Below are 19,158 nucleotides of genomic sequence, written 5' to 3'. Positions count from 1 at the left end.
TCGACTCCCTCTTCCTGTGATCGCAGGGCACTCTGGACATATATGGGCAAACGGCACACAGCTTCTGGAAGGAAGAGGAAGCGGGGATATCCCAGGGAGCAGCCCTGGTTGTTTGTTCACTCACCGGCAGAAATAAAGTGAGAAATAAAAGGATAATTGATGGTTATGAAACCTTTGCTTTTGGAGATGTGCCTTGGGGAGAGCAGTGGGCCTCCAACATGGAGGAAGAGGAGTACATTGGGTGGGGGTGATGGGAGAGGGACAGTTGACCCAAATCTCATTAACTGCAAAATAATAATAAGCGAGCACTTGAACTTCATATGTCACTGTTGCTTATAGACTGGTAAACAACAAGGTACAACAAGGTACCCTATATAGAGGAAATACACCCATAACACAAAACTCAAAGTAAAGCTGATATATTTACAATCAAATAAATAAAATAACCTTAAATATCAAAACAATAAACATAAAGCAAACTTTGACAGCAGTGAGCCAATCTGAAAAATATAAAACACCATCATGTTGATTGTGATTCAACTATTTACTTAAGGAGCAGTTATAGTTTTGGATTCTTTTTTTTGTTCATATTTATTTTCATTTCATACAGTGACATTTTGAACCGCAACTTGTAAAATTGTGACATTTAAATAAAGATAACAAATTTTACTGTACATATTGATATATTAGTATAAAGTGTATGAATGTGTGTATATATATATTTGTATATATATACATATTAATACCCCGTTAATACAATTATTACATTTAATTCATGCATCACCCCATAGAAATACAGTGGGGTCGCATTTACATACAGCTGACTCTTGTATTTCTATTTTGAAAACTGTGTGTGACAGACCACCCACCTCTCTGTCTCCCCCCACACACACACACACAACACACACACATGTACACACACACACCAGCTACGTCACACGTCGGGAATGCGGAGCTGCCGCTGCTGCTGAAGGCCTCAGGATCCGTGACAAAGTAGGTTAACGACGCCCGGGTAAAAAAGAAAAGTTGTCCCGGGACAACTTCCACCGACCCGCGGACGGTTGGACGGGGGGTGGGGGGGTGCAGGGTGTGTTTTCTCCGGCCGGGATCGGACGCTGGGTGTCGGGTTAACTCTCCGCTTCCTCCTCCTCGGTGCGTCGTTAGCCTGGAGGCAAGGCACGAGCTCTGCGCGAGTTCCACACGGGCTAACAACCGAGTAAACAAGCTCGTTTGTTCAAGTTAACTGCCGCTAATCGTGCTAACAAACAAGTAAACAAGTAAACAAGCCCGTTGTTAAAAGGAAACCGCCGCTGATCGTCCTCCATTATGGCTCATTCCATCATGTAAGTGGCTTGTTTTACACACGATGACAGATTCGGGACGAACACGACGTTGATAACGATGAACGGAAGTAACTCGACCATTGAGAACAAAGCAAACATCGTGTGTTTAATGTTGTTGTTGTTGTTTAATGTCGCCTTGTTGTTGATCTGCAGATGAGACCGAAGTGAAGAGGAGCCGCTGTGAAGCTACTGTAAAAGGTAGGACATGCTAACAGGTCGCTACTGTTCATTAGCGGTGGTGTTCACGTTTCATTTTTTTCTTGTTTCATTTCCCACAACATTTTTGCTTTTATTCGTGGTTTGCGTCTTGCTGTTTTAACCGTTTCAGCTAGCACACATAGCCACGTCAAGCTACACGGTGTCAACGTGCTAAGCTAGCGGTTGGCTTTCGCCTTCAAAATAAACAAGATGCCGCGTAAAAGCTGTGAATACCAACAATGGAGGAGGCCCCCCCGTCGAGCTAACGTTGGATTTAACGTATTTTAGCGTCGCTGCGTTGATTCTCGATTGGTTTGTCGTATTTTTGACACGCCTGAGTTATAGATATTTTATTTTGAAATGTAAAAAAAAAAACACCGGATGTCCTGTCCACTGTCCAGCAACTGTGACATCAACTGAGCTGCAGCACAAGAAGCCAATAAACAGACCAATGCTCCAGCTTTGTGTTTGGAATCACATGTAAACATCCCACTTTGCCTTTAACACATGTGATCAAACCCCGTTGAGATTAATTTCCCAGCCTCAGCCATCCCCGGATTTGAGTGTGTGCTCATCCGGATTCAGACCGGCGTGCATCAGGTGGACAGTGGAGGTGGTTGGTGGTCACTCTTTTTCCTCCACATGGCCACAGTGTCAGGGTTTAATCGTACCTGCAACAACCTCATGAATATAAGTAATAAAAGAACGAAGAATCGGATCAAAAGGCTTAAATCCTGTGTTTGGAGCGTTGCATTATTGTTTGGCTGCATCATTCTCATCATCCGTCATTATAATCCTCTTACCGACAGGGATTTATGACGGCCACACACAATCAGTCTGAGTGGGCGATTCACTTCTCCGCCCGGACAACACAGATTTGCTTGTGTCTGTGTTTTCCGGAACTGTGTCAATCACACCGTGGATTAGTTTGTGATGCGTAAGCCTGATTTGCTTCGTGCACCAACGTTTATCACAGTAAAATGTGAGTCAATCATTCGTACTTAAGTCCCATCAGAGATTCCCAGAGCACAAAGGGATGTGTTAAAATGTCTTCCATCGCCAAGAGGTTATATTTTCATCTGCATTTGTTTGATAGTTAGCAGAGATACGCAAAAACAACTGGACGGATTACCATGAAACTTTGTGGAAGGATTCGATATGGGTCAGGGAAGAACCCATTACATTTTGGTACAAGTACAAAGTACAAAAATTAACAAATCAATGATCAACATTAGATACATTCTCTTTCCTTCTCTTTCTTTCCTTCACTCACACCACTATCCCGAAGTCAGCACCTTGTCGGCTCAGCTGTGTGCTCCCGTGTTATTTATCCCACAGAGAATACATAATATATTGTTATGAGCCAGGTGTCCACATGTACACGGACGCATTTCATTGCACAACATTTCCTGCCTTGTTTTCGTGTCCGCTCTATTTGGAAATCGGTGATACTGGTGTGTAAACACCCGCAGACAATAACCATTGTGGAGGATCGCAACAAATTTGCACCTGTTTGTGTATCTGTATGAGGGTGTACTACATGTGAGCTGGATATATATATATATATTTTTTTTTTTTTTGTGTGTCTCGAAGCGCACAAAAAACACACACACAATTTTCTTTTTTTTGTGAGCAATGTCTGAGCTGCTGGAAATCCCCATGTATTTCAGAGTGGCTGCTCTCTTCCTGCTCCTCAACTAGAAACCTATTGTTCCGTGTGTGTGTGTATGTCCTCGTTGCCATAGGAAACAAAATCTGAAGCATCCTGTAGTTACCATTGGTTACTTATGACATAAACACATTACAGCTACAGCTTTGTTCATGCAAATCATGGATGAATGCAAAAAACTTAATCACGCACACTAACTTTCAGCAAAGCAAAAGCAACATTGTACTAGTTTGCATTCAGGATGCCATTGTACTGACACAAAAGAAATGCATGCAGCAATTATTCAACAAAATAAAGAAGCATGTACCTTCCTCTTTCTGATCTCAGAAGCGTGCCATGTCCGGTCCCACCTGGCTTCCACCGAGGACTCTGGACAGCCCAGAGCGAGCCGTCCCACAGATGTCCCACTCTGCCGGGTCCGCAATCTACCGAGCCCCCAACAAGAAGAGCTCGTCCGAATTCCGGCCCAAATATGGTCCCTATGACCAGAATGGAGGAGGAGGTGGAGGAGGAGGTGGAGAAATGGTCAACAGGTACATGGCCACTGGACCCACAGGTAAGACAATAACACAAGTCACACACTGGAGTTGGTGATTGGGGTTTAAAAGTATAAGAAAAACCTTTTGTGATACAGCTACACAGGCAGTAGTTTTGAATTATTACACATCAGATTCATACTTCTATTCATTTGTTCTCGCTGCACACACAGTTCCGCATCACTGCCTCAAATGTGGTTATTTATGGCCATTTTGGGGAAGAGATAACTTGCTCTGAACCGTGAAACCTCCGTCATGGCAGCATCATCAGTAACTGTATCTCTGCCTGCTGATATTTTTCTAACATCACTAAGTGGGAACTATACAGTAAGCAGACATTAATATTCTAAGGGAACTGTAAGGTAATCATGTTCTGTAAATGTTTTTCAGGTGTAACAGTAAAACTTGAAAAACGTCCATTTTCGGCCACCTACTAATCAATGAAGTCATTGTGTTTTTGTCGAAGATTAATAGTTTTGCAATGTCTGTTCTTTAATCAAAAGGTGGACCCATTCATCATCCATCTAGCGATCACTATTACCCTCCTCCCCACGGTCCCAAGGAAGATCGCCACTGGAGCCCTCACATGGAAAGCTACGAGCTGATGGTGGGTACATACTTAAATCTGGATCCTCCACTGGAAAAGTGATCCCAATATCATGTAGTAAAGCCTGTTCACGGTTCTTATGTAGTAATGTTTTTCTCATTTTATTCCGATGTTAGCACCGTGGATCTGAAAAGCCTGTGGGCTATCACTCTAAAATAGATGCCGATATCGATTCCCTGACCAGTATGCTCGCTGATCTCGACAGTCACCCACAGGACCCCAGCACACAAGTAGGAAAATACTGTGTGTGTGCATGGTTGAGATAATATTTGCATCATCATTGTTGTCATCATTATTTAATTTTATTATGACTCCATCTCTCCGCAGCTGTACGACAATGTGCCTTACAACAAATACCTCTCAGGGGATCACTACAAGCCTGCACACCAGAGCGCAGCCCCTCCTCAGGGTCGGCCATCCATGGGCTACCCCCCTCACCCCCATAGCCAATACCACCCCGCACCACCCTACCCCAGCGAGCACCACACACCTCAGTACTCCACCTCCCACCAGCAGGACTACTACTCCTCCTCCTCCTCACCTAAACCCTACCCCCAGCCCGTACCAGCCTCCTACACCACCTCCTCCACCCCTACCGGGCCCAGGTTCAGCGTCCAGGTCAAGACAGCACAGCCCGTCACCTACTCGCAGACGGGCCGGCAGGCTGAACAGGCCTACACTCCGCCCCCGCCTCGCCAGCATGTGTCACGCCCCCAACACCAGACTCAGGCAAGTCCCCAGGGCTGGTACCCGCCGCACCCCGGTTCACAAGGTCAAGATTTGCACTCTGACACGGGGTACAAGGGGAGTGGCCCGGGGTCTGGAGGAAGAGTCAACCAGGTTCCGATGACTAAGAGAGGGATGGAGACTAATCAGACGGGGGCAGGAGCGGCACAGAATCCTGCTTATCAGTCCGGCAAGGTAGGAGCAAGAATCTGTATCTCAAGTCTGTTGTAAAAACAAAGCATCATGACTTAGATTCTCTACCTGTCTACTAAGATAATAATGCAGTTAAAAGTTTATATCTTCAGCAGGTGTGATTTCATGAAAGTAAGTTTTTGGTTTTCCAGTTACTTACTTAATGTAATTTTATGAATTCTCTCTTTTCAGCAGGGTTTACCAACAACCCGGCCTGAGGAGGAGCTGGACCGACTCACCAAGAAGTTGGTATATGATATGAACCACCCCCCTGCAGAGGACTATTTTGGTACAGTCCCGTCTTGTCCCATTAATGACTTACGACATTACAAAAGCGCTTCAAATAAAACAAAACCGGTTTGTGTTTGATCCTCTGCGTTTCAGGCCGCTGTGCCCGCTGTGGGGACAACGTGGTCGGGGACGGCAGCGGCTGCATCGCCATGGAGCAGGTGTTTCACGTGGAGTGTTTCACGTGCATCACCTGCCACGCCCGTCTCCGGGGACAACCCTTCTACGCCCTGGACAAGAGGAGTTACTGCGAGAGTTGTTACATTGTGAGTTAATTGTTTTTGATGATTTATATTGAAATATTTCCTGGTAAATTGTGATCGTTGCTGTACTTTCCCTAACCATTTCCATGTTTGTGTTCAGAGTACACTAGAGCGCTGTTCAAAGTGCTCCAAGCCCATCCTGGACCGGATCCTGCGCGCCATGGGGAAAGCCTACCACCCTCGCTGTTTCACATGTGTGGTGTGTAACTGCTGCTTGGACGGCGTGCCCTTCACCGTGGACGCCACATCCCAGATACACTGCATAGACGACTTCCATAGGTACCAACACCTTCACACACACCAAGCTGAATATTGTTAAATATGCCTGGTTTATCTTTTCTTGGAAGCAAAGCAAAGTATCTCTGATTTTCACTAAGTGAGAATTTTGATGGTTGTTGCAGAAAGTATGCGCCGCGCTGCTCGGTGTGTGGCGGGCCTATCATGCCTGAACCGGGCCAGGAGGAGACGGTCAGGATAGTGGCTCTGGATCGGAGCTTCCACGTCAACTGTTACGTCTGTGAGGTGAGTCAACAAAAATGACAGAATCGCTAAGAAATAAGGTTGAGAGTTTAATTTGAGTCGACTCAGGTTCATTTTGGTTTTAACGTAGGCGAAACAAGTCTAAAAACACCATTAAACGATGAGACTTTGAAGTTAACGTGTCTCTGTAGCTCTTTTAAACTTAACGACTTTAGGGACTCGTAAATAATTTATTCAACGATCCTGAAGTTGGCTGGAAAATGTCGGATTAAATTTCCATAAATTATCACATCATCTACAGTTGAATTCACTCGCACTGTGCAAATATTTACAGTACGAGTCCATGTGAAATGACTGGAGTGTCTGTGTTGGACAGGAATGCGGTCTCCTGCTGTCGTCTGAAGGGGAGGGCCGCGGCTGTTACCCGCTGGACGGCCACATCTTGTGCAAGAGCTGCAGCGCTCGCCGCATCCAGGACCTCTCGGCCAAAATCTCCACTGACTGCTAACAGGCGTCCTTTATCCTCCCAACCTGCAGCCCCACTGTTACAAACCCACTGACAGTCCCCGTGGTGTACACACGATCGATATCACAGACAGGATTCACCCCCTGCTTTGTTCTGTGATATAAATTGCTTCTTGTTTTTTTACATTTTTTTTTTTTATATGTGGTTGCTCTGTTCGTGAATTGGCAGACATTGCTGCAGCGCCCTCTGGTGGCCTGCTGTTGCAGTTACATTCACAGAAAGACATTTTCAGTTTCAGCGTTGCCGATACAAGTGACGACGGAGCAACCATGTCGCTTTTTCCCCGTCATTCAAATATCCTACCACATTTTCTGTATTTTTTTCTTCATACACAACTGCCCCTGCTTTTTACACTCAGCTCAGTATTAGTACAACAGAGGCCTGACCTGCAGGCAGCTTGGGCTCCACTTAACATGTATTCATTCTGGTACTGCTCATCTGGTGGCTTGTACGTTGTTATCAGTGATAGAGATCATGGACATGGAGGTATATGACTGATTCCGACCTTAAAATTTGTATTTCGGAGAGAGAAGCGACATAAATGAGAAGCCGGCTGTTAAACTATGGGATCTGTACATTTGTAAAAGTGCAGAACTGCCTCAAAGCAAGCATCTTAAACACACACACACACACAAAGCAACTGTGACTGTACATAACAGCCTGGGTTGGTTTGTACAGCATGTAGTGCCGTGAATCTTTGCAGTGAGTAGCCTCGTAGCACAAGAAATGTAGACGAACGGATTGTGTAGTTACAAAACAAGGGTGTTTCTCCTCTTTAGCTTTTTACTGAACGCTACTACAACATTTGCTAGAACACATCTCAACATTCAAAGCTCTTAAAATGACTGTTGTTTCTTTTTAAATCACGCAGAATAACCTTTTTGAATGTCTACGATACACAATCTTGCTTTGGTTCTGTTTTGATATTTGTTGATTTGGTTGATACTTGACTGTTACGTTGAAGACAATGGTGCAATGAAGTCCAACGCTAAAGGAAAACAGGGTGTCAGACGCACATGTGGCGCGAAAACATCAACATGTGAAGAGTCTGTATAAACAAACTGAAGTTGTCGTAAATTTCAAAGATTAATTTACTTGACAGATACTTTTACTTTTTTGACTTAAATGTAATGAATTCCCCTCTAGAAAGAAAAACATTAATAGTATCTTAGGATCCTCACATGTGAAGTTTCTTTTGATTCGTCCTTGCACTCACGTGGGCCGAGTCTCACATGTTCAGAGACTTTGGAGCAACAGTGTTTGTCACGATCGCATTTAACCGCCGTTTTTTTTCCGTCCTCCTTTTTTGTACACGTGTAACTTAAAGGGCTAGACATTTGAAAACAGCCTTACCTCAAGGACGTCATTCAGTTTCATAACGACCCTCTTTCTTTCTTTTTTTTTTTGAAACTGTGAATTCTGCTTATTGTGCGACAGAACGTGATCTCGCTTAAAAACGGTATTGAGTTGTTAATTTATCTCATGATGTATATACTGCTTTTTGTCATTAAGGTGATCATTTCGATAATGTGTCATTTTAAAAACCTGTAATCATGCCAACTCATTCATTTTTTTAATATCCTTACTGGGTGTTCTGTCTGAAATGCTGTGAATTGGAGCTTGTAGATCAGAGCCCACGGTACCGCAGCAGACGTCAGTCCGCTGATGAATTCACGCCGAGGAGCAGGAGGCATGTTGGTCTGAATAAACAGACTATTGAAGTAGAAATGACAGCTACATGCATGTGAACCCAGTGGTGGATTTTTCTCCTAACGCAGGTTGTAGCCACATGATTTGATTATTAAAATGTCAGAAAGTTCATCTGTGTGTTTGTCACTTTTTATACAATCGCTGTCATGTTCAAAACCCTTCGCGTGTGGAATTTGTTTTTCGCTTCTGGTCAGGAAGCTTTTTTGAATCATAACGAGGCTGTTTAGGTTGGTTAATTGCTGTCTGTAGCGTTGCTGTTGGAGCAGGTTTATTTCAACTTATCATGTTTCCTTGATTCCTGATGATGTGTTATGGTCATTTTACAATATTTTAGAATAAATTGCTACACATAGAACCTTTAACACATCAAGTTCAGTGGATAGTCAGAGATTGGATTAGCCTGCGTTAACCATGACATCTTCTGTGGCTCACTTAAGCCCCAAACTTCCACCCTGGTGATGTCATATTGATGTCAACAAGGGTATTTATCAGGTTATTAGATCTTGGGCTTGGATACAACTATTTTTGTAAAAGATTATTGAATTTTAACAATAAATTTAGTGATAAAACAACACTATGTAACTCTTGAGCAACAGCGCCCTCTGCAGCCACACATGGAGATTAATTCTGTTGGGCTCTGAGCCAGTAAGGTCTACAGGTCTAGTTGTGCATCATGATCTTGGGGAAAAAAAGGATAATCTCATGTTTGCTGCTTCAATTTTTGACACCTTGTTTAAATTGTCTTCAAACGTCATGAATGTGCACATTCTAAATCCCTGAAATGCCACTTTAACACACCAAGTATTACAGCCTGACAAATTTTCCATTTTAAATCAGAAAATTTTATTTCATATACTGTGTACATCCCTGCCAGTCTTTAAAACATACATCCGTATTATTGTTTACAATCACCAAAACCTGTATATTTGACATCTTGCAGTGGTTACAACAAAAGGGACAAACATGGATGAATCTATTCTTAAAAGTTTCAAACAAAACTATTCCAGCTCTTGGTGTTAACACGAGGTGAACGTCTTCCAGAAAAAGTTGCGGCAGCCTGCTTTGCGTTCTCTTTGAGAGAGGGGAAGGTGCCGCCGCATCACCTCCACTCTTCCTCCCGTCGCCCCCTCCTCCTCCTCTTCTTCCTCCAGCTTGGGCAGCATCTGTTCTACTCTCGTCGCCATCAGCTCAGAGACAAACTGCAACAGCAGCAAGTGAGCGAGAGCCTGAAGGAGAACGGGAAAGGAAATGATTGAAAAAAGAAAGGAAAATAATTTCAAGTCATAAGAAAAAAGAAGAGTGAATCATAGAATCTATCTATATATCCATTCTTATGTCAAAGAAATGAAAACTAAGCACAAATACAAACTAAATATATAGAACTTAACTTAAGAAAATGATAGATATTTCTTTTTATGTCAAATGTAAATATAAATGCATCTTTTCTGAATTGTTTATTCTGTAAAATAAAAGTTTAAATATCTGCAAACAAACATTAATACTGATATATCTGTGAAAGGGTCAAATCTGCTGATAACATCACCCAACCGATACACCAGTGGCGCTCTAATGTGAAATAAACCAGTTACCTTGTCGTTTGTGAGTTCTTCTCTCGGTCTTCTCGTCTGCATGTCCCTGCGTGGAGCGCCGCTGACCAGCAGCACAGAGGAGAGCAAAGCCACCAGAATCACCTGCACCTGCGAGCGGAGCATCTTCACGTTGCGACGCCGAACCGAAGATAAAACCTGCTCTTATAAAAAAATATATGACCTCTGAGCAATGAGCGAGGAGGTGGTGCAAGAGTTTAAACGTTGTCAGTGTTTGAGCGGGGAAGTGTTGAGCTGATAAATACGTCTCGTCATCCTCGCATCCTCCTCAATCCCAGGCCGAGCGAAGGATGTGATTGGTGGAGGGGAGGAAGCGCTGTTGAGGGTGTGCGTGGTGGAGGTTGTGGTCATAAGTGTCATTGGACGGGATAAGGTCATCACCGGTCGTGACAGCGAGGATCAACAATTCCTGGAATGTATCCAACCGAACCTCCCAGACCTGACTTTTGCGTTTCAAGAACTTTTTAATTGAAAAAATGAAGTGTTGAACATGAGAAAACACAACAAACTGAAGCTTTGTTGTGAATAACTTGTGTCAGCCTTGATTAGCTCGTTAGGCGTCCTGCACAGCACGACTTCCTGTATTGTGTGGAGTGTTGCTAATGACACAATGTGACTCAAATGTTAATGAGGCTGCCTGGACAGTGTGAGCCAGTCCAGCTCTACCATCACCATGCAAGCCGTCACTTTGAGGAAAATAAACAAGGGAGATTCACGTGGTATTCAAAGAAAAACCTGACGCACGTGTTTTGTTTACAGTCTGGATTTGACTGGAAGGATTTTCTATCGTCTTTTATTTTGCCCAGAATGAATATTTTAATATCCTAATGTCAAAAGAAAGGGAACGGTCACATGCCTCCTAATCCAGGTGAGGTGTGAGACCCCTGAAAGGTCATAAATTCAATCTGAGGAGTCAAGATATGATTCCATTGGAGATATTCACTCAGAAATTATACATTTCTGTTGGACGGAAGTAAAATCCGCCAATTACTTTGTGTTTTCAGCTTAATTTACTTTGACATCTTTACTTGCACCTCTGCAGGAATCTCACAAGCGATACCTTTATATACATGATTTTTTTGAATGCTTCGTAAATTAGAAAGCAGAGAAAAATCCTGCTCCTTCCATCCGCTTTAAATCAATTTTTGTTTTATTCAGCCAGATATCAGAGAAATTAGATGAATAAAACCTGATACTAACAAGTACATGACTCCGATCTTTGCCACATCATACTACAAACTATTCTCGACGCGTTTTTTATTTTGTATTCTCATTTTTCATTTGGAAATTATTCAAATAAAATTGGGAAAACAGCTGTGTATTTGAAATATTACAGGTTTAAAAGGAGGACATAATCAAAATCAATATCTTGTTCATTAACCAGTATCATTTTCACTTTCTCGTTCTTTAAATAGACACTGACCTTTTCCCGGGCCGAGTTTTCCCATTTCTTCTCCACAGGACGCTCGCTGATCAGTCCAATTACTGCGTCTTTAATCACGACACGACTTGTTCTTGACTAACATTTGCTCGTGGAGTGAGGAAGCGGAGGATGTGGTGACTGCAGGCGTCCAGCTGTGCCGCCCTGGATGAGGGAGAGAGCTCCAGCTGTGATGATCTCACAACACACACACACCCAACGCCCACATATGTGCTGCTACATGATACAAAAGAGTGCCAACATTGTGTCAGAGAGGATTAAATAACTATATTAAATTTTAAAAAAATCTTATTTACTGACAATCTTCCCCAAATAGTTTCCCTCGATGTAAATCATGTTGAGAGGGAACGATGCTGGAACATTTTTATTCCCTCGTCACAGCAAAAATGATTAAATATAAAAAATGTAATAGAAGAAAAACTGTTTACTCAACCATTAAAATGAGGTTAGTCAATGTATATTTAGCATAACCTGCATTTAGAGAGAAATACTTTGTTTTAAAAGACAAGAACTGACAATTTGGTTGAATTTGACTTTCTCAAATGACTAAAACTAGAATTGAATTCACATTTAACATCTTTAAAACAATTCACAGCAGAAAAGCAAAAGATTGACTGAAGAACAATGTGACAAGGAGATATTGTCCTGGCTCCTTTGTGTACATGTTTTTACTGGACATGTGAACATAGTCTGTTCATTAATATAAAGGTGTCGCCAGAGGTGGTAAAAGTACACACGTTCTTTACTCAAGTAGAAGTACAGATACTCGTGTTACAAATGACTCAAGTAAAAGTATAAGTACCGATTCAAACTCTTTACTCAAGTGAACGTATAAAAGTGCATTCAAGCAAAAGTAATGGGCCTGTTTTGAAAATATAAGAAGTCAAAAGATCTGATATTTGTGTTAAAATGAATAAATACTCAAGTAAAGTACAGATACCTGAAAAATCTACTTAAGTACTGTAACAAAGTATTTGTACTTCACTCTGGGTGACTCCTTGCATATAAATGTACACACAGTGCAGATTGTGCTGTTTCTTCATATGAGCCAGAACTCACTCCGACCACTAGGTGTCACTGTAAGACCACATCTTAATCCAGCACCTCACTGCGTTAAATGAATGCGTTTTTGAAGCTAAACGCAGTTTTTACGTAAAGTCCAACTCAACTAAAACGTTAACAACGACTTACTTTGACTTCGTGTACTCACTCAGCAGCGATGAAGTGTGTCTGTGTTCATGAAGATGGAGGATGCTCCTGCTAATTAGCTCCTACAGGTGAGTCAAGATGGCGTCACTTCCTGCAAGGTAAACACAGGTCCCAGTTTTCACATCCACCACTTCCTGTTTTAGAAATGAAAATAGCAGCGTTCCATATTCAGAGTGGGTGAGTTTTTATATGTGAAAATAAAGTGTAGTGAGTGTAGTAAACTCATACAGTGACGTGTGTGTGTGTGTGTGTGTGTGTTTCAGTGTTGTGTTGCTCCTGCTCTCACCTCTGAGTGTCTCCAGTCCAGTGACAACAGGAAACAGTGAGGACAAAATACCTGTTTCATTAATGTACAGACGTTCACATGATCACACTGGGGAAATATTCCTTCTTTGTGAGATAATGCACAGGATGTGGAGGTAAACAACGCAATATTAAAAAATGCAGTCTGCGATGTTATTAAAGCAAATACTGGAGAGAATATTACATTGTGTTGTGGATTCAGTAAATGCGATAATGCATCAGACCCACACGATAAGAAATTCAAAGGTTAGTCTTATCATCCGATTTTGATGTGAGATTATGAAGTGTATTTTATATTTGAACGTGTATATGAAGTGTATTTTATATTTAAATATGTTCATGAAGTAGATTTTATATTTTACACAAGCTTTTTCTTGTTTTTAACCTATGTAAAGAGACTTTTAGCACTGTTAAAAGTACTATATAAATAAAATGTATTATTATTTTTTATGTGTAGGAACAGGACATATACCTAAACTTAGTATTAAGATATTAATTCTAATAGTAATAAATAAATAATACAAGAATCAAATGTATAGTTCCACTGTTATTCATCAAGTCTTAATATGTGTAAAATCTAAATATTACTCATATTAATATTACGGATTAAAAATGCCATTAATAATATTTCCAGGAGCTTTTCAGACCAAATGCCTGGAGCGTCACTTCTGGTTGTCTGTCAGGTCCAGCTTCCTCGGCTCAACGACCCGTTTAGACTTCCAGGGTATGCGTCTTAATTCTCATCCAGATTTGTTGATGTCCATTTACTTTCATTTACTGTAAACGTCTGTCGTCCATAGACGGGTCTGGATACCACATCCTGTCTGACCGGGAGGCCGCTCTCTGTGGCTACACCGTCCTGATCAATGACGTCGGAGACCTGGTGTTTCGAGCCTCCTTCCGGGCCTGTCACGTCCACACCCAGGTGCATTTGACAGACATTTTGTACTTTAATATGTTATACATTTGGTGCCCCTTTATCTTTAATTGTGTATCTGCCCTACAGACGGGCACAGACTATCACCTGCATGTCTGGTTTGTGAACCTCCAGGCGGATGGGAAGGTGCTCGGGCTGCTCCCCCTCCAGCTCACCTGCTCCCTCCAGGAGCAATGGAGCTCCAGAGAGATCGTGTGTGAGGAAAACTACATGGAGGTGATTTACTAACCCACGCAGTCATGTCATCAGGATTTTTTGGGAGGATTATCCAAAAACATTAACAATGGTGTTTGCTGTGATTTGAAAACATGAGGTTGACATTTTTTGTGATCAAAATTTGGTGGTCAAAGGTCAAGGTGGGCTCACAAAACTTGTTTTTGGCCTCTTGTGAATGAAGACTGTTATATTCTCTCTAGGTGTCCCTCTATCTACCTGCCCTGCCTGTGAAATCTGAAAATGACGAGAAGGTAAGTGATGGCAGATGATCAGACATGTATTTGTGTCACGACTTTGCATTTATTGTCTCTATCACGACCCAGAATTCCTAAAACGAGAGGAAATTTTGTAAAAAGGAGAGTTTGCCAAAGAAATGTTCATCCAAGATGTTTTTTCAGCTGCGTGTCTTTTAGAATAGTGTCAGATGACTTGATTGGATGTCCCTCACTCAGGCAGAGATGGCTGTGATGTTCCACAGATCGGACCGGCCGTCAGAAGAAGCCACGGTGTTCTCCCTGACCGAAGCTGCTGCTCTGAGCTACCACGTCTCGATGAGTGGCTCACGTCTCACCCTCCGCTGCCCCTACTCCTCCCCTCTCTCCTACATCACAAAGGTACTCGGAGGAAATATCGTTCACTGAGGGTTAAACCAGCATCATTCGCTTATAAGTACTTTTTGTTGTTATTGCAGGTGAACGGAGTAGATTTGGAGATTGTCAGTGCAACCACGCTTTACCGACTCCAGAGCAACTTCCTCGCTGTTGACACCACTGTCGCTTGTGTCCTGAGTTAGTACAGTTTAATACAATTAGGCTATTTTTGTAAATACCACAGGGAAGGGTTTCAAATTTTCCCTCTCCTCTCCCCCAGATGAGGCGACAGCAGATGGGTCGGACATGTTGTGGACTCTCCCTTTCATTCTTTCTCCTCTAGTTCACGGGCAGTTCAGGGACAGAGGCGTGAGGGTGGGGGTCAACGGCCGAGCTCTGAGTGAATCTGACGCCAAAGAGAGACGATACAACATCGGCCTGAAGGAGGGGCGAGTGGAGGTCAGGATTCCTACAGGAGCCTCTGGTGGACACATCAAGGTACATGAATAAATAAAGTCATAAATACCTAAAGTAATACTGTTAGCGTAGATATATCTTTTTGTTATATTTTATTTATTGTTTTGTCTGTAGTACGACTGCTGTGATTTCTTTTTCAGAGCGGTGTTGTCAGGGGACAGTACGGACAGCACATGTCCGTCGATCTGTTCTTCATGAGGCAGTGGGCGGATGAGCGTTGGCCTCTCACACAGCTCCGCTCCCTCAGGCTCCTGAAGACTCCACTCATCCCTCAAACCCTTTTCTTAACCAGGAGTAACGCTTTTTTAGATCTCAATCATATTTAATGCAAATTCTGTTGATAAAAACGAACAAAAGAATTAAAAATACATCAAATTACACACAGAAACCTCATTGAATAGTTTCCATTATGTTGAAGGTATCACTATTACACATCTGTCTGTCTTCACAGAAACATCCGAGGGATTCTTTTCTGTTACCTTAGGCCAGTTTGCTCCTGACGTCTCCATCCAGAAGGTGACTGTAGATGGTGGCGGTGACGTTTTAACCTGGACCCAAAGCCGCCAAACGCAGAGTGGCGCCGACATTGTGGTTTCCAGACTCTCCCACGACAACGGGAGCGTCTCCTTCCAGCTCAGTTTCCTGGTGTCGCACCCAAAAATAATCCCAGAGGTGAGAAACACGAAACACGAAACATCTTTATCATGTGGAGAAGTTTAAAAAAAACATGTGAAACGATGTGCGGTCTGGTCCCAGTTTATAGGTGCTGGGTATAAGACGTACAGCTTCACTTTCATCTTTACTCTTAACATCTCACCCAATAAAGAAGTGTTTTACCATCAAGTTGCCATAGAGCATAGTGTCGAGTACACAGGTGAGTTATTCCTTCTTTTTGTTTTGGGGTTTTCTATTCTTATACATGTACGTGCATACGTTAACTCAGTACAGCTCGATTGAATCTCTTTATCTTTCACAAAAAAGTACATTATATTCATAGTTAATGGTATGAAATTCCATTTGCTGTGATTGCGATATACAAACTAATAGTGGTTAATAAAGCCTCACCTCCTCTCCCGCCGCAGCCCCAGATTCACCCAGACTGGAGGGGAAGTGCACAGCGAGCAGCCTGCTGGTGCTGCTGCATCACAGGGCCCAGGACGAGCTGCAGTGGGAGCTCTACCTCGGCCCCTGGAAGCTCGACTGGGAGCTGGTGGAGATGGGCGGGTTCTTGGTGGAGGCTCAGGACGACTACTTAACTGTGGAGATCCCTCTGAACAGCCCTGGGATGAACTACGAGGTCAATCAATCCCCCCTGCACACAAACATAATTAAATTCTCATCTGTCATGCCTTTGTGATTTACATTGCTTTTAGAGGTTATCTTTGTTTTCATCTCCAGGACCATATTGAGTTTTATCTTATTATAGTTAGATACGTTCTCAACCAATGCTTTCAAAACAGATCCACTCTGTTTGCTGTTGTTTAACGTGTCATTTCCTTCACCGTCACTTATACTTTGCAGCTGTTTGAATGCACATGTTTCCTCTGTTTCTCCCGTGTAGGAGTTGACCTTGTGGAGTCTCGTTGCCGGAGTGAACGTGTTCATTGTGGATGCAGAGTCTCTGGAAGTACAGGACAGCCTTCTCCACAAATGCACGTTTCCTGTGACAGAACTTTTAGGTACAAGACAGAAGCTCAAACTGCAGCTGAATCTATGAACGTTTTTTTCCCCCATAACATCCCTCACACTCAGTTTGTCTCGGACAGTGTGTTTGCCAGAAGGGAGAATGATGGCCGTGGTCGACACCACCCACACCATCCCGCCTACTCACCCCAACCGGACCACTCTGCTGGACCCCAGCTGTGCTCCAATGGAGACAGACAGTGCCAGAGCTCTGTTCAACTTCAGCCTGGACTCCTGCGGGACGACCGTCACTGTGAGGGACTTTCATTATTCAGACTCCGCTCAGAAAACATACTGTCGGGCCTCTGCTCTGATCTCCTCGTGTTTCTTTAGACTGAGGGGAATTTCCTGCTCTACGAAAACCAGATCAGCTACAACCAAGATTTTCTGCCTCCGGATGATCCTGTTATACACAGAGATTCTCCGTACAGGTGAGGAAACAACGCTGAGCTCTGTTTGCTTTTAGAAAAAGTCTCATTATGTTGGAGTCACGTCTTGTCTGTTGTAGACTGACGATCCAGTGTCGCTACCCTGCAAACGACAGCAGTACTCTGTCTATCGAGCATCCTGTGTACTCACCTCTGGACCTTTTACCCACAATGCCGGTCAATCGTACACGCAGGGAAGCCAACACAGGTATATGTGTGTGTGTAGTAGTAAAATAATTAAGATCTGCTCATGATTTGTGATAGTTATCTATGAAAATGTGTAATATATGAATTCCTCCCTGTCCAGGTCAAAGAAAATGGAGGGTGAATTTGTAGGAACAACATCAAGGTATCGGTGGTGTAAAACTATTAAAATCATTAAAACTGTGCAAAATATTTTACATATTTACCTCAGTCTCATTCTTCCCTCTGATTTTTCTCAGTTCAATCATTTGAATGATGATGTTTAACCTCTGTCTCCTCTCTTCTGGAGTTTCAGTGAGGATCCCATGTCTCCATCCTGCTGCTGCTCGTGCTCCACACATTTGTTTCTACATACTGGAACTGAAGCAAATAAATAACAGTCTTGCATTTTCTTTTAGTTTTATATCTGTCTTCTCTCTATATATATTTTTTTTTTGAAAACTGTGCTTTTGTTGAAGTTTCCAATAAAGACTGTTATGATAAACTCTAACAGAGGCTTTGAGTTCAAGTTATTTGAGTTATTTAGTCACAGTTATTTTCTTGACAAATGACTTCCCAGAGGAACATTTTGCTTCTCATGATTGTCTTGTTTCTGTCTAATGTGAAATAAATCATCTCCTATTTAAACATGACTAAATCCTGATCTGTTTCTCATAAACACGGCCTTGGGGAAATAAGACGCATAAGATTAGCTAAATCCAAGATACATTATCCCAAATGTAAGAACAGAAATGGGAGCATTTTAATATCTTAAATAAGGATCTGACTGAGTTATATTTATCAGAAGCTAAATAAATGAAGAAGGCCGAAGGAAAATAGTATAAATTTAGTTCAGGTATGTCTAGAGGAAAAAGGCAAGGCAATCTTATTCAGATTTTTCCTTTGCTCTGGGTTCTCCTGAAACACCAGTGCCAATGAAGGTGACATTTTAAAATATGTATTGAATTTTGGCGCCAGACTACAGTGTATCGATAAAACGGGAACAATTTGTTACACAGAATGAACAGCACATGACCGAGAGCCTCTGATTGGTGGCTGAATTAACCAGGCTAATAATAAGAAACACACTGATCAAAGTGCCACAATGTGGTTCTGCCCCCCCCTCACCTGCTTTTATAAGATAATAACTCGACCTCATGACGTGAAGTCAACTCCCGACCTGATCAGCCGCAGGTGATTGGACGTCCCTGTGATTGCCAATGAGCCGCACATGTGTCTGTCACCTGATTGGCTGGTGAAGGAAGTAACCTACAAAAGCAGGTGAAGGCGACAGAAGCACATGTTCCCAGCCTGATCAGGTAGTATCAAGCAAGTGTTTGACTGTAGCGTGTGTTGGTCAGTAGGTGTAGTTCGCTAGCAGCCAGGCTAGCTTTAGACACTGCCAACACGTCAGCAACTATGGCTTTAGGGTCCAGCCTCGTGTAAGAATCTTTGATCATCATTTACAAGTATTTTGTTCACCTGTTTGCTTGATCTATTTACACATGGGTTTTGACTTTCAGGTTCGTCCTGCTCTTGTCCGTGT

General features: G+C 42.7%; 3 protein-coding genes across 7 annotated transcripts; 2 read left to right on the top strand and 1 right to left on the bottom strand.

Moving 5' to 3' along the window:
• Positions 1 to 737: 737 nt before the first annotated feature.
• trip6 (thyroid hormone receptor interactor 6) lies at positions 738 to 8,647 on the top strand. Of its 3 annotated transcripts, none has more exons than XM_034569199.1 (11): positions 738 to 993; positions 1,497 to 1,541; positions 3,538 to 3,766; positions 4,250 to 4,353; positions 4,470 to 4,583; positions 4,681 to 5,274; positions 5,467 to 5,560; positions 5,656 to 5,825; positions 5,923 to 6,101; positions 6,224 to 6,344; positions 6,679 to 8,647. In XM_034569199.1, the coding sequence occupies exons 3-11, from the start codon at positions 3,547 to 3,549 to the stop codon at positions 6,808 to 6,810; spliced, it is 1,728 nt and encodes a 575-aa protein (XP_034425090.1). In that variant the 5' UTR covers positions 738 to 993; positions 1,497 to 1,541; positions 3,538 to 3,546; the 3' UTR covers positions 6,811 to 8,647. The 3 variants fall into 3 exon arrangements, with proteins under 3 accessions (XP_034425090.1, XP_034425088.1, XP_034425089.1); XM_034569197.1 differs by having other exon boundaries at positions 741 to 993; positions 5,464 to 5,560; XM_034569198.1 differs by lacking the exon at positions 738 to 993 and adding an exon at positions 1,010 to 1,343 and having other exon boundaries at positions 5,464 to 5,560.
• A 573-nt stretch (positions 8,648 to 9,220) lies between these two features.
• On the bottom strand, positions 9,221 to 12,925 carry sst5 (somatostatin 5). 2 transcript variants are annotated; one of them, XM_034569243.1, is made up of 4 exons: positions 12,797 to 12,925; positions 11,569 to 11,730; positions 10,128 to 10,288; positions 9,221 to 9,764 (listed from the first exon to the last, which is right to left on the bottom strand). In XM_034569243.1, the coding sequence occupies exons 2-4, from the start codon at positions 11,591 to 11,593 to the stop codon at positions 9,555 to 9,557; spliced, it is 396 nt and encodes a 131-aa protein (XP_034425134.1). In that variant the 5' UTR covers positions 11,594 to 11,730; positions 12,797 to 12,925; the 3' UTR covers positions 9,221 to 9,554. The 2 variants fall into 2 exon arrangements, with proteins under 2 accessions (XP_034425134.1, XP_034425135.1); XM_034569244.1 differs by having other exon boundaries at positions 10,128 to 10,283; positions 12,797 to 12,924.
• Positions 12,774 to 18,046, top strand: LOC117752051. Of its 2 annotated transcripts, none has more exons than XM_034569182.1 (19): positions 12,774 to 12,863; positions 13,059 to 13,106; positions 13,728 to 13,822; positions 13,899 to 14,023; positions 14,105 to 14,251; positions 14,452 to 14,502; positions 14,704 to 14,865; positions 14,943 to 15,039; positions 15,122 to 15,339; positions 15,459 to 15,612; positions 15,770 to 15,990; positions 16,075 to 16,192; positions 16,401 to 16,615; positions 16,880 to 16,997; positions 17,085 to 17,254; positions 17,335 to 17,432; positions 17,510 to 17,637; positions 17,737 to 17,778; positions 17,953 to 18,046. In XM_034569182.1, the coding sequence occupies exons 1-18, from the start codon at positions 12,838 to 12,840 to the stop codon at positions 17,763 to 17,765; spliced, it is 2,220 nt and encodes a 739-aa protein (XP_034425073.1). In that variant the 5' UTR covers positions 12,774 to 12,837; the 3' UTR covers positions 17,766 to 17,778; positions 17,953 to 18,046. The 2 variants fall into 2 exon arrangements, with proteins under 2 accessions (XP_034425073.1, XP_034425071.1); XM_034569180.1 differs by having other exon boundaries at positions 12,858 to 12,972.
• Positions 18,047 to 19,158: the final 1,112 nt, after the last annotated feature.

This window comes from Hippoglossus hippoglossus, chromosome 18, assembly GCF_009819705.1.
Source record: "Hippoglossus hippoglossus isolate fHipHip1 chromosome 18, fHipHip1.pri, whole genome shotgun sequence".
Taxonomy (NCBI): domain Eukaryota; kingdom Metazoa; phylum Chordata; class Actinopteri; order Pleuronectiformes; family Pleuronectidae; genus Hippoglossus; species Hippoglossus hippoglossus.
This window is presented reverse-complemented; position numbering and strand designations above follow the sequence as displayed.

Coding starts and splice junctions, on each gene's coding strand:
- sst5 (XM_034569243.1), bottom strand. CDS start 11,593: ATGGGAAAACTCGGCCCGGGAAAAG. Junction 10,289..11,568: donor AAAACTCGGCCCGGGAAAAG/GTCAGTGTCTAT, acceptor TTTTTTTATAAG/AGCAGGTTTTATCTTCGGTT. Junction 9,765..10,127: donor AAGAACTCACAAACGACAAG/GTAACTGGTTTA, acceptor GTTCTCCTTCAG/GCTCTCGCTCACTTGCTGCT.
- trip6 (XM_034569197.1), top strand. CDS start 3,547: ATGTCCGGTCCCACCTGGCTTCCACCGAGGACTCTGGACAGCCCAGAG. Junction 5,561..5,655: donor CCCTGCAGAGGACTATTTTG/GTACAGTCCCGT, acceptor TCTGCGTTTCAG/GCCGCTGTGCCCGCTGTGGG. Junction 6,102..6,223: donor TGCATAGACGACTTCCATAG/GTACCAACACCT, acceptor TGGTTGTTGCAG/AAAGTATGCGCCGCGCTGCT.
- LOC117752051 (XM_034569180.1), top strand. CDS start 12,941: ATGAAAATAGCAGCGTTCCATATTCAGAGTGG. Junction 13,107..13,727: donor AGTGTCTCCAGTCCAGTGAC/AACAGGAAACAG, acceptor ATTAATAATATT/TCCAGGAGCTTTTCAGACCA. Junction 13,823..13,898: donor GACCCGTTTAGACTTCCAGG/GTATGCGTCTTA, acceptor TGTCGTCCATAG/ACGGGTCTGGATACCACATC.